Source organism: Ascaphus truei, chromosome 5 (genome assembly GCF_040206685.1).
Source record: "Ascaphus truei isolate aAscTru1 chromosome 5, aAscTru1.hap1, whole genome shotgun sequence".
Lineage (NCBI taxonomy): Eukaryota > Metazoa > Chordata > Amphibia > Anura > Ascaphidae > Ascaphus > Ascaphus truei.
In genome coordinates this window covers 296416844-296430177 of record NC_134487.1, presented here as the reverse complement: position 1 = coordinate 296430177, position 13334 = coordinate 296416844, and the positions used below count along the sequence as shown (strand labels likewise).

Genomic DNA, 13334 nt, shown 5'->3' with positions numbered 1-13334 from the left:
ATGTGCAGCCGACAAGCCCCGATCGCGCATGTGCAGCCGACAAGCCCCGATCGCACATGTGCAGCCGACAACCCCCGATCGCGCATGTGCAGCCGACAACCCCCGATCGCACATGTGCAGCCGACAACCCCCGATCGCACATGTGCAGCCGACAACCCCCGATCGCGCATGTGCAGCCGACAACCCCCGATCGCACATGTGCAGCCGACAACCCCCGATCGCGCATGTGCAGCCGACAACCCCCGATCGCGCATGTGCAGCCGACAACCCCCGATCGCGCATGTGCAGCCGACAACCCCCGATCGCACATGTGCAGCCGACAACCCCCGATCGCGCATGTGCAGCCGACAACCCCCGATCGCACATGTGCAGCCGACAACCCCCGATCGCGCATGTGCAGCCGACAACCCCCGATCGCGCATGTGCAGCCGACAACCCCCGATCGCGCATGTGCAGCCGACAAGCCCCGATCGCGCATGTGCAGCCGACAAGCCCCGATCGCGCATGTGCAGCCGACAACCCCCGATCGCGCATGTGCAGCCGACAACCCCCGATCGCGCATGTGCAGCCGACAACCCCCGATCGCGCATGTGCAGCCGACAACCCCCGATCGCGCATGTGCAGCCGACAACCCCCGATCGCGCATGTGCAGCCGACAAGCCCCGATCGCGCATGTGCAGCCGACAACCCCCGATCGCGCATGTGCAGCCGACAACCCCCGATCGCGCATGTGCAGCCGACAACCCCCGATCGCGCATGTGCAGCCGACAACCCCCGATCGCGCATGTGCAGCCGACAACCCCCGATCGCGCATGTGCAGCCGACAACCCCCGATCGCGCATGTGCAGCCGACAACCCCCGATCGCGCATGTGCAGCCGACAACCCCCGATCGCGCATGTGCAGCCGACAAGCCCCGATCGCGCATGTGCAGCCGACAACCCCCGATCGCGCATGTGCAGCCGACAAGCCCCGATCGCGCATGTGCAGCCGACAAGCCCCGATCGCGCATGTGCAGCCGACAAGCCCCGATCGCGCATGTGCAGCCGACAACCCCCGATCGCACATGTGCAGCCGACAACCCCCGATCGCACATGTGCAGCCGACAAGCCCCGATCGCACATGTGCAGCCGACAAGCCCCGATCGCACATGTGCAGCCGACAACCCCCGATCGCACATGTGCAGCCGACAACCCCCGATCGCGCATGTGCAGCCGACAAGCCCCGATCGCGCATGTGCAGCCGACAACCCCCGATCGCGCATGTGCAGCCGACAACCCCCGATCGCGCATGTGCAGCCGACAACCCCCGATCGCGCATGTGCAGCCGACAACCCCCGATCGCGCATGTGCAGCCGACAACCCCCGATCGCACATGTGCAGCCGACAAGCCCCGATCGCGCATGTGCAGCCGACAAGCCCCGATCGCGCATGTGCAGCCGACAACCCCCGATCGCGCATGTGCAGCCGACAACCCCCGATCGCGCATGTGCAGCCGACAACCCCCGATCGCGCATGTGCAGCCGACAAGCCCCGATCGCGCATGTGCAGCCGACAACCCCCGATCGCGCATGTGCAGCCGACAAGCCCCGATCGCGCATGTGCAGCCGACAAGCCCCGATCGCGCATGTGCAGCCGACAACCCCCGATCGCGCATGTGCAGCCGACAAGCCCCGATCGCACATGTGCAGCCGACAAGCCCCGATCGCACATGTGCAGCTGGCAACCCCCGATCGCACATGTGCAGCCGACAACCCCCGATCGCACATGTGCAGCCGACAAGCCCCGATCGCGCATGTGCAGCCGACAACCCCCGATCGCGCATGTGCAGCCGACAAGCCCCGATCGCACATGTGCAGCTGGCAACCCCCGATCGCACATGTGCAGCCGACAACCCCCGATCGCACATGTGCAGCCGGCAACCCCCGATCGCACATGTGCAGCCGACAACCCCCGATCGCGCATGTGCAGCCGACAACCCCCGATCGCACATGTGCAGCCGACAACCCCCGATCGCGCATGTGCAGCCGACAACCCCCGATCGCGCATGTGCAGCCGACAACCCCCGATCGCGCATGTGCAGCCGACAACCCCCGATCGCGCATGTGCAGCCGACAACCCCCGATCGCGCATGTGCAGCCGACAAGCCCCGATCGCGCATGTGCAGCCGACAACCCCCGATCGCGCATGTGCAGCCGACAAGCCCCGATCGCGCATGTGCAGCCGACAAGCCCCGATCGCGCATGTGCAGCCGACAACCCCCGATCGCACATGTGCAGCTGGCAACCCCCGATCGCACATGTGCAGCCGACAACCCCCGATCGCACATGTGCAGCCGACAACCCCCGATCGCACATGTGCAGCCGACAACCCCCGATCGCGCATGTGCAGCCGACAACCCCCGATCGCGCATGTGCAGCCGACAACCCCCGATCGCGCATGTGCAGCCGACAACCCCCGATCGCGCATGTGCAGCCGACAACCCCCGATCGCGCATGTGCAGCCGACAACCCCCGATCGCGCATGTGCAGCCGACAAGCCCCGATCGCGCATGTGCAGCCGACAACCCCCGATCGCGCATGTGCAGCCGACAAGCCCCGATCGCACATGTGCAGCCGACAAGCCCCGATCGCGCATGTGCAGCCGACAACCCCCGATCGCGCATGTGCAGCCGACAAGCCCCGATCGCACATGTGCAGCCGACAAGCCCCGATCGCGCATGTGCAGCCGACAACCCCCGATCGCGCATGTGCAGCCGACAAGCCCCGATCGCACATGTGCAGCCGACAAGCCCCGATCGCACATGTGCAGCTGGCAACCCCCGATCGCACATGTGCAGCCGACAAGCCCCGATCGCACATGTGCAGCCGGCAACCCCCGATCGCACATGTGCAGCCGGTAACCCCCGATCGCACATGTACAGCCGACAAGCCCCGATCGCACATGTGCAGCTGGCAACCCCCGATCGCACATGTGCAGCCGACAAGCCCCGATCGCACATGTGCAGCCGACAAGCCCCGATCTCACATGTGCAGCCGACAAGCCCCGATCTCACATGTACAGCCGACAACCCCCGATCGCACATGTGCAGCTGGCAAGCCCCGCTCCATGCACGGTCGGTGTTCGCTTTTCACGCATTTGCGGTCCGCGTTCGCACATGTGCGAAATGTGTCCCGGTTTGTTCTGGGAAAAATGGGGTCACCCTAGTGATCGATCAGTTTATCAACAAGACAGATCGCAGTGAACTGCCATGATTGTGGAGACATGGTATCTGTAAGATCGTTCCTTCAGTAGCGCTTAACAATTGATCACTAGATATAGTATAGTATAGTTAGTGTTTCTAATGAGATGAGTGTGACAATCTGTACTCAACACTCGCTGACTCCTATACCCCAGTTTGCTAAACCCTAGCACTCGTGTACTGTATGCGCCAGGCTGCCAGCTCCCTCATTACGGACCCATGTCGGAATCTGATGACGTTACTCTAACATGACCGAATTACGTTTCCCTCCTGCTACGGAGCTTCATCAGAAGTGGAATTCATTTTTTAATTGCTGCAAGCATTTTTAATTAAGTGATCTATGTTTGATTGATTTGCTAATAAATGTTAAGTTGTATGTGTGGTGTGCATTAGAAGTGAATTCTTTACACGAGTATAGTTTATTTATTGATATATCTACAATGACTCTAGAGGTACACTTCTTCAGGGCTAAAATGGGCATTGCCCTTTTGAACTACAACATAGTCAAATATCCAACGCAATCCGACAGGAGAGAACCAAAACATCAATCTTTTTTAGGAAAGTACTTTTAGTCCTGTCCTGTGTAATATTTTCCCAGAGACATATTAATCTTGAAGCTCTCTTTCATGGTGAGTGAAAGGACTGCATGGATAGCACCCCGACCCCCCAGCCATGGGTGGGGGGGTTTGATAACCAGGGGGGGCCGGCCTTCCCCCCCGCTGCCCCGCCCCCACATCGCCCTCCCCGATTCAGGGGAGGAGCCAATGGGAGACCCTTTTTAATGCCAAGCTGGCGGGGGCACGTCCTCTTTGCTACCCGCCAGCCAATGGTCATTCATGCACAATAGGCAGTGCACTGAAGTATATATTTGTAGCAGGTAGATCAAATTATATATGGGCTCATTTACAAAGCAGCAGCAACTGTAGCACACACAGTAAAGACCTTAAATACTCATACCATAGTATTACCTTGCAATACAAGTTTGACCCTTTGGCTGTGAAGACTCTTCTAGGAGCCAAAATATGACAAGAAGAATCATTCTTAGAGAGGCATTTGTCATGGCTCTCGTATCTTTCTAAATGGTGTCTGATGGGATTCAATAACAATCAACAGATTTACTTTGCAATGCTACTGGATCTGGGTTTGAATTTCTCTCAGTTCTAAGATGCCTTTTTAATTACTGACTATATGAATAATCTCTTTACGGAAGAGAGGCAGAATGCCTCACTTCACATTATAAAGCCAGACATTATACTTTGCTACCCATGTGCTTTGTGTATGCAGCTTAAGAACTGTAGATCAGGGGCGGCCAACTCCAGTCCTCAAGGGCCACCAACAGATCAAGTTTTTAGGATACCCCTGCTTCAGCACAGATGGCTCAATCAGTGGTTCAATCTTTGACTGAGCCACCTGTGCTGAAGCAGGGGATATCCTGAAAACCTGACTTGTTGGTGGCCCTTGAGGACTGGAGTTGGCCGCCTCTGCTGTAGATTAATCTTGGACCGCTTAATGCTGGAGGGTTTTGTCTCATAGACACAGAGTGGACTGAAATCTTAGAGGAACAGAACCAAATTGCACATTAAAGCAGCAATTTATGCATTGGGTAGATAAGATTGTATAAGGATGTTTGTAGTTTGGACGTATTAGAAATGATTGTGATCAGTTTTAAAGATGAGAAATACATCAAGTTTTTTTCAGTTTTTTTAAATATAGATCCAAAAATCTTAATTTGGCATCAGAGTGGGTGGTCTGTATGTGTAATATGTTACGTGTAAGGTATTTTGGTTTTGAGGCGATGATATTATATCTTATGTAGATATGGGAAAAAGTGTCAAAATTGAATTCGTTATTTTTTTCGGGTGCATGTTTGGAAAAACAAATGTGAAATTCTCTTAATATTTCCGCACTTTTTAAAATATTTTTGCACAGTTTAGAATTTTTGAATACTTGAGTCAAAACAAAAGGAGTGGAGGCTGTTTTCCAACTCTACGAAATGTGCAAATATTCGAAAATGCAAAGAAAATGCCATATTTACGTCGCATACAGATTCGGGGAAATAATTTGCGCGACTGGTCTAATCTTATCTTTCATAGTGCGGTAATTTACAATGGAAGGCAGAGCGAGTGTAATAATGTTGGATTTGTCAGGGTTTACCAATAATTCACAAAAAAAAAAAGAATGAATGTTTTATCTGTTTAGTGCTATAATGACATTTGAAATCTGTATAGATGTCCCCTAAATTCCATCTGTTCAAAGCTACGAAAGAATGCTACTCGGTGTACTGAGAATCACACAAGCCTTTTTTGCCATGTAATGTATTTTTTAATTATTTTGTTTGTTTTTTCTACAGGGATAAATTCAGGGACTATTACCAGGAATTTAGCGCGGCCTTTGCTAAAATGGATACAAATAAAGATGGCTTCATAACAGTTCATGACTTTCAGAGCATGCTTCGTGGTTTTCATTTTTATTTAGACGATCACCAGTTCCTCAATCTTTTATACAGGTAATTTGAATTTCTTTCATTAACCTCTTTATTCAAATAGGCAGAGAGAGATGCCCAACTCCGGTCCCCAAATGCCACTAACAGGGCAGGTTTTAAGGATACCCCGGCATGAGCACAGGTGATTGGGGTCACCCGGGCTAATGAGAGGATATCCTTAAAACCTGCCCTGTTCGTGGTCCTTGAGGCCTGGGGTCGGGAACCTTTGCAGTACAGGGGCCTTTTAACCTGTAAGTTGCCACGAGTAGTAATAACTCCTGCAATGAAGAATTCGCCCTTCGTTATTTACAATGTTACGCAGAGAGACAAACACGCATGTAATCAGATTGTGAGTAGGAATACAAGGTTATGTCACAGAGTGGGGAATGTAGTGATTATCATTCTATAGAAAGGCCTAATCTTTATTTATTGACAGCCTATTCCATGAAAGCTTTATTGTTTTCTTCAAATGAATGCTGATTAGCGTAGTTTTAGCAGATGCTTAGTTTGTTGAGCAGTATAATGCAGGCTAAATTAGTGCACTCAATGTCTTTAAAACCCATTTAAAGGTTATTTTCTCTAATTAGAGGGTTTCTGTTCGCCATGCCCTCTCCCCCAGCGCCTCCAATATTGGTTAAACATAAAAGGGGAGAAACTGCGGCTGACAAAGCTACATAGGGCAGGCAGCTGCTTGATGCGAGTGCCAAGTCCCTATGTTCAGGCAGCAGATGTTTGGGACTGTATGGTTGCCTTTACTTTCACTTAAACTTACCACAGTGCACCATATTCATTTGGTTCATGACTGCCAGCTAGTTCCCAATGACTGTCTGCCTGTCCAACATATTTACTACAGCATATTTATAGTGTTCATTTTAACACAGCATTATTGCAGGGGTGCTCGACTCCAGTCCTCAAGATGCCCCTGGCTCCCCCCCACCCCCCCAACAGGTCAGGTTTTCCGGATATCCCTGCGTCAGCACAGTTGGCTCAATCAGCCACTGATTGTACCACCTGTGCTGAAGCAGGGATATCCCGAAAGCCTGACCTGGTGGAGGCGGAGGTCTTGAGGACTGGAGTTGAGAACCCGTGGGTTATTGCAATCCAAGGTCCCATGAACAATTGTGTATGTTGGAGATTCTATTTCCTTTACTTTTATGTTTGAATGACATGGTTAACGGCGAGGTGTTTGATGCACTGCACCATTTTCTGCACGCCACTGTCGTGCTTGTTAATTTTACATATGATGCAGACACCCAGTGAGGGTTTACAGCACTTAGATCTCTAGCAGAGTTTTAACACTGAAATAAGGGAGAAGAAAAGAGTAACAGAAATGCCGAATTTTAGATACCCTGCATCTCTACTCTCTTGTCCATCCCACTTAACCCTAATTTGACGTCATAAGAGTAATGCTGTATCCACAAAGGAAAATAATAATGAGCATTGCATTGTTGGTGATAATAGCATGCAAATGATATGCAAATAAGCGCATTATCATAGCATTGCATATCCACTAATGTCCGTTAAGGTTAACGTGGCGAATTAACATTACGTTTGTTAGGTCATACCTAAACCTACCGTTACGCCCATCTAGAGCATGAAGTAGGGTGTGTACGGGGTCTGGGTGAGTGTAACACCAGCGTTTGGTATGATTTAAGCAACACAGCGTTATGACCGCGCTTATTTCCCTCTCCTCTGCTTTCTCAACGTGGGTATTTCAGGGTCTGGATAGGAGTAACGCTCGTACATACTTGTAAGGTAACGCAACATTCTTCTGTAATAACGTGAGCCTATGCTAATGAAATGCAGAATGGCCGTTTTTGCATATAATTAGCTTTGCAGAAGCGTATTAACCGCATGGAAAATAACATATGTTCCTGTTTTGGGTAAAGTGACGTTATGAGCCCTGAATTAACCGAGCCCTGTGTGTGCAGCCCTGTGACTCCTACTGGTCACACTCTCCAAATTGCAGGCGGATGGATGCCCTGTGTGTAACGAAGTACACATCAAACTCTGCCCAAGAGCGTAATGGGAAGTTTTGCATAGCATTTAAATGAAGGGGAGAAGCTGCAGCTTACATGGTGTTATAGGAAAGATTACCAGCTGCATAATACAAATGCCAAATCCTTAATCATTCAGAGGCTAGTGTCCTTTTCCAAGATGGAGCCTGTAATGTCAAAACCCCCAAATAAGTACGTGAAGTGGTAGATACGAAGAAACTCCTACTAAAGTATTTATTGTTTGTAGACAAAAAGGGTGCACAAGATGCACAAATAATAAGTTAGATGTATAACATTCTGTGAATGGGTTGATCACTTTTTTCTATGCTGGATGAATAAACGAAACTCTGCCAAACCATTAAAATGATCTGCATTGAATATTTTGGAGCAGAATAAGTAGCTGAACTGGAGCTATTTGATATTAAAGACTGGGCTTCATTTCCCAATACACAGGGAGAGTGTGAGGAATTAATACATTTGATGTAATCCTCTTCCAATCCTGTTGTATTTTCTGTTTCTTTAAGGCTGAGAATCAAAGCTTACGATAGCAAAATCTCTTATTTTGATTTCCTAAAAGCCGTTGACGATGGCAGAGCTTCTACGTATGGTCAAAGGCAAGAACAGATTGTGTCCTCGGAAAACTTCCAGACACTTAGCCCGCAGAAGGCTCTAGATAAGCTGAAAGACATGGTAACATCTTCATATGATGTGTTGTGCAAGGTATGAATCCCTCATTGTAACATGTTCAACCTACTACATTTATGATGACAAAGTATCAACAGAAATGTCCACTCCCCCATACTCTTAAACCGAGTCTCGCTGATAAAACGCAGTACTTTCCCAGTAATATGACATTGTGCAGCATAGAACTCGCAGATCGTACAGATTTATGTTCTTGGGGTTGGACATCTCTGTATCTGAGAACGGAAAGGGCCTGCAGACCATCCCTGTCCCTTCTGCAGCTTTTCATCACTGTCTATTCCCTCATTTGTATGGAGGTTTCTGAGCAAGGAGGTCTCCTGGTGTCGGGTTGTGGGGATGCTACATTGTTGATACTGTGTATACTGTATATATCCCCTTCAACTACACCTTCAAACGAGACGTGGAGGGACGCCTGTGCACAAAAAAGGAGCACACCGGAGATACCTGGGATATTTGCTAATACCCATACTGTACATCCCAGGTATCTCTCTCAGGTGTGCACCTGTTTGTGCACAGGTGTGCCTCCCCTTGTTGTTTGAAGGTGTATTTGAGAATATTCTCTCTCTCATCAAATTAAAGTGTTTGAACGGTGCCACCCCCACCCCCACCCTCTCAACAGAGATATTAATCCTATATTTATAGGTACAGTATATTGATGCAGAGGAAGGCAAACGTAAACTCCGGTGAAACATTATCCTATTTCGTCTCATAGGGGGGAAATTCAATCCCTCATTGATTCCTGTAATGGCAATCCGATTTCTCCCTGGATCAACATCCTTCCCATAGTTATGTATTTAGTATATCCCTGTATACCTTTTCTTTCTAAAAAGATGTCTAACGTTTTGTTAAAGATATCTATTGTATCTGCCATCACAGTCTCAAAGGGTAATGAATCCCACATTGTAACTGCCCTTACTGTAAAGAACCCTTTCCTTTGTTGCTGGTGAAATCTCCTTTCCTCCAAACTTCAGGGATGACCCTGTGTTGTTTGTACTGCCCTTGGGATGAATAGTACTCATGAAGGTTCCTTGTATTGACTATTATATATCGATTGATTCCTTGTATATTGTTATCATATCTCCTCTTTTAGATGCCTTTTATTAATGTAAACAAATCAAATGTAGCTATTCTGTGAGCATTGGGTATTACAGTCACATTGCAGAGCTCTGTGTATATGATCGGCACTTAATAACAAGAAAGTCATAGCAAATGATTCTATGTTTTTTTTTTAATCCAAAGTGACTGGAAAATAATGCGTATCCTTCTGACATTTTCCAGGCATTCATTGCTTTTGATAAGGATGTCACGGGGACAATAAAACCATTTCAATTGCACCAGATAATTGACAGTTTCTGTTTTAAGTTAACGGACAAGCAATTCAGGTACCTTCTCAGCAAACTAACACTGAATGAGGATCACACAATAGACTGGAAAGCGTTCTTACACGGTTTCAGTGTCTTCAGTACTGAGGTATGAAGGACTGCCACATGTACAGTAAATCATTATTTGTTGTCATTTTTTTTTCTTATTCAAATCAAGGGTTTTAGAACAAGACCAGTAATTTTCCCTGAAACTATCTATTATATTATTATCTATTATAGACCTGACCGCTGAGAACTGAGAAAATAGGACGGTGACATTTAAAACAAAGGAAATTACTTCCTCGTATCGCCTTGTCACTTCTGCCTGTAATTTCCATGTGTTTAATCATTTGTCATATCTTCTTCCAAGATTGTACATGTCAGCATTCAAGCTATTTCTCAACAATACTCACAGATATGTGGTATTCAAATCAAGTTCTTACATGTGTTCTCAAAGATGGTAACCTGTAACTCATCCTTCCTGATGTATCCCTGTTCTTCACTCTGATGTGTTCCTCTCCTAACTGACCTAGTATACTGCTAAGTCTGTATGCAGAGAATACACCATAGTGTACGTAAGCATTCCCTATTCTGAATGGTTTCTCTCTGTATAAGGCGTTACCATGTCTATTGTCTATCTGGCATATTGTATGAATAGCATCTTTCACATAAAGAAATCACTTGTCTAACTTTCAGAATCAATGACCGAATCTTGCACAGAAATTTCTTACCGCTGTCTGTCATATCATCTTTCCAGCCACACTATCTTTTTAGGAGTTAAAGTCACACCCTTTACCTTCAAATTAGCCTCTCAGCAGCTGTCATTATTATCAATCACTCACTCCTTAGGAGAGCATTTCTAATAAAGCACGAATGCTCGATAATATTGAATGTCCAGAAATATTAATGCCTAAAAAAATGGAACCTGGTCTAGATTGTAGTACCAGCAAGGAAGATTATGATGTCATTATGTGTCCATCTATATATATAAAACTGAAAATCTTGGTTGTGAGTGTCTGTAGACCATTTGATTGGTCCGTTTGTCCACCCGCCCGTCCATGGCTGTCATTGCCCGTGTGTCTCGCCCCCCCCCCCGTGTGTCCCCTGCATCCATATCGTCCTGACCTGCCTCAGCCAAAGCCGCCTCACCTACACCCCCTCACCCAAACTCCACACCCGCCGGCTACCGCCTCTCCTCACCTGCCGCACCACATCAAACCCGAACCCGCCGGCTACCACCTCTCCTCCCCCTGTACAAACCCCGCAGCCTCACCCTGGCATCGCTCAGCCCCACCCCCCTACCCCCCCGGCACAAACCCCGCAGCCTCACCCCAACATCGCTCAGCCCCCCCCCAGCACAAACCCCGCAGCCTCACACCGGCATCGCTGAGCCCCCCCCCCCAGCACAAACTCCGCAGCTTCACCTCGGCATTGCTCAGCGCCCCCCCCAGCACAAACCCCGCAGCTTCACCCCGACATCGCTCCGCCCCCCCCACCCCCGGCACAAACCCCGCAGCCTCACCCCGACATCGCTCAGCCCCCCCCCCCCCAGCACCAACCCAGCAGCCTCACCCCGGCATCACTCAGCCCCCCCAACACAAAGCCCGCAGCCTCCCGCCCTGCATCGCTCCTGCCCGCCGGCGGCCCCCCAAATCAGCACCCGCACTCACGCTAGCCTGCTCCCGGCCGCACACACTCCCGCACGCCACCTCTTCCACCCGCTCTCCCAGCCGCACGCACTCCCTCCCACCGCCTCTCTCCCGCATGGCACACGGCCGCAAGCACTCCCGGCCGCCGCTCCTTCCGCCCTCTCTCCTGTCCGCACGCACTCCCGCATGCCGCCTCTATCCCACCTGCCGCACTCCCGCACGCCCCCCCTTTCACCCTGCGCCCCCCATGTCCCCATTTCACCCCGTGCCCCCCTGCCCCCATTTACCCACCGCACACCTTTCACCCCATGCCCCCCCTGCCCCCTTTTCACCCCCGCCCCTGCCTTTCACCCCCCGCCCCTGCCTTTCACCCCCCGCCCCTGCTTTTCACCCCCTGCCCCTGCCTTTCACCCCCCGCCCCTGCCTTTCACCCCCCGCCCCTGCCTTTCACCCCCCGCCCCTGCCTTTCACCCCCCGCCCCTGCCTTTCACCCCATCCCCTGCTTTTCAACCCCCCACCCCTGCTTTTCACCCCCGCCCCGCCTTTCACCCCCCCACCTGCCTTACACCCCCCTGCCTTTCACGCCCCCTTTCACCCTGCGCCCCCGCCCTTCACCCCCCTTGCCTTTCACCCCCCGCCTTTCACCCCCTCTCCTTTCACCCCCCTCCCCCCTTTCACCCTCCCTCCCCCGCCTTTCACCCCCCTGCCCCTGCCTTTTACCCCCCGCCCCTGCCTTTCACCCACTCCTGCCTTTCACCCCCCACACCCCTGCCTTTCACCCCCCCACCCCTGCCTTTCACCCTCCCGCCCCTGCCTTTCACCCACCCACCGCCCTCCCGCCCCTGCCTTTCACCCACCCACCGCCCTCCCGCCCATGCCTTTCACCCTCCCGCCCCTGCCTTTCACCCACCCGCCGCCCTCCCGCCCCTGCCTTTCACCCACCCGCCGCCCTCCCGCCCCTGCCTTTCACCCACCCGCCGCCCTCCCGCCCCTGCCTTTCACCCACCCACCACCCTCCCGCACCTGCCTTTCACACACCTGCCGGCCGCCCTCCCACCCCTGGCTGCCGCACGCCCTCCCGCCTCTGCCTTTCACCCATCTGCCGCCTGCACTCACGCCGCCCTTCCGCCTCTGCCTTTCACACACTCGCCGCCGCCCTCCCGCCCATGCTTTTCACCCTGAAGACCAGTGTTGCTTATGATTTTCTTGACATTCACATTATACTTGCGGTTTGATCGCCTGATTACCATGTATCTCCAGTACAGAGCAACAGCTTCAAACATTTGTAGCAAGTGGTACTCATCTATTTGCAATTATCTAGGCCAGGGGTGGCCAACTCCAGTCCTCAAAGGTCACCAGCAGGTCAGGTTCTCAGGATATCCCTGCTTCTGCATAAGCAGGCATATCCTTAAACCCCTGATCTGTTGGTGGCCCTTGAGGGCTTTAGTGGCCAAGTTTTCAGCCCCTCTGGCACTGAAAGGAGAAAACAAAGTGGTCTTTGCCTCGCTCTGTCACGGATTGCCTCTGGTTTCTCCTAGCCTTCCACCTGGGTTGAGAGAGTGCAGAAAGTCACCCGACCCAAGTCCACTCAAGAGCTGTCGATGAAGGACATCCTGGCGCGCATGCGGGAAGTCGTGGTCGCTCGCTTCTACACCATTGCACAGGACTTTATAAACATTGACTATGCAAACATAGATGTCGTTTCAAAGGATGACTTCAGAGACATTTTCAGCAGGAACGTCATGCTTCTGACCGATGACCAAGTAAGATGTACTGAACTTCTTCTGCAACCTAGGTGATTAGTAGCTAGGAGTCCATACTTACATTCTATTTTAGAGTAATTGAGCTTTTTGTCTTGTTTCGAGGTCAAACGTATATTTTTGTTTTACTCTTACGATTTGCAAT

The 13334-nt window shown here is 51.0% G+C and overlaps 1 protein-coding gene across 3 annotated transcripts in view; it reads left to right on the top strand.

The window, feature by feature from the left end:
• The window catches only part of EFCAB6 (EF-hand calcium binding domain 6), a 164172-nt gene that overhangs the window by 136639 nt on the left and 14199 nt on the right, over nucleotides 1-13334 (top strand). For 2 of the 3 annotated variants that reach the window (XM_075602790.1, XM_075602789.1), the window contains exons 23-26: nucleotides 5589-5744; nucleotides 8242-8437; nucleotides 9698-9889; nucleotides 12968-13192. In XM_075602790.1, coding sequence (XP_075458905.1) covers nucleotides 5589-5744; nucleotides 8242-8437; nucleotides 9698-9889; nucleotides 12968-13192 — 769 coding nt within the window. The remainder of the gene's footprint in view (nucleotides 1-5588; nucleotides 5745-8241; nucleotides 8438-9697; nucleotides 9890-12967; nucleotides 13193-13334) is intronic. The other variant, XM_075602791.1, reaches the window with a different exon arrangement.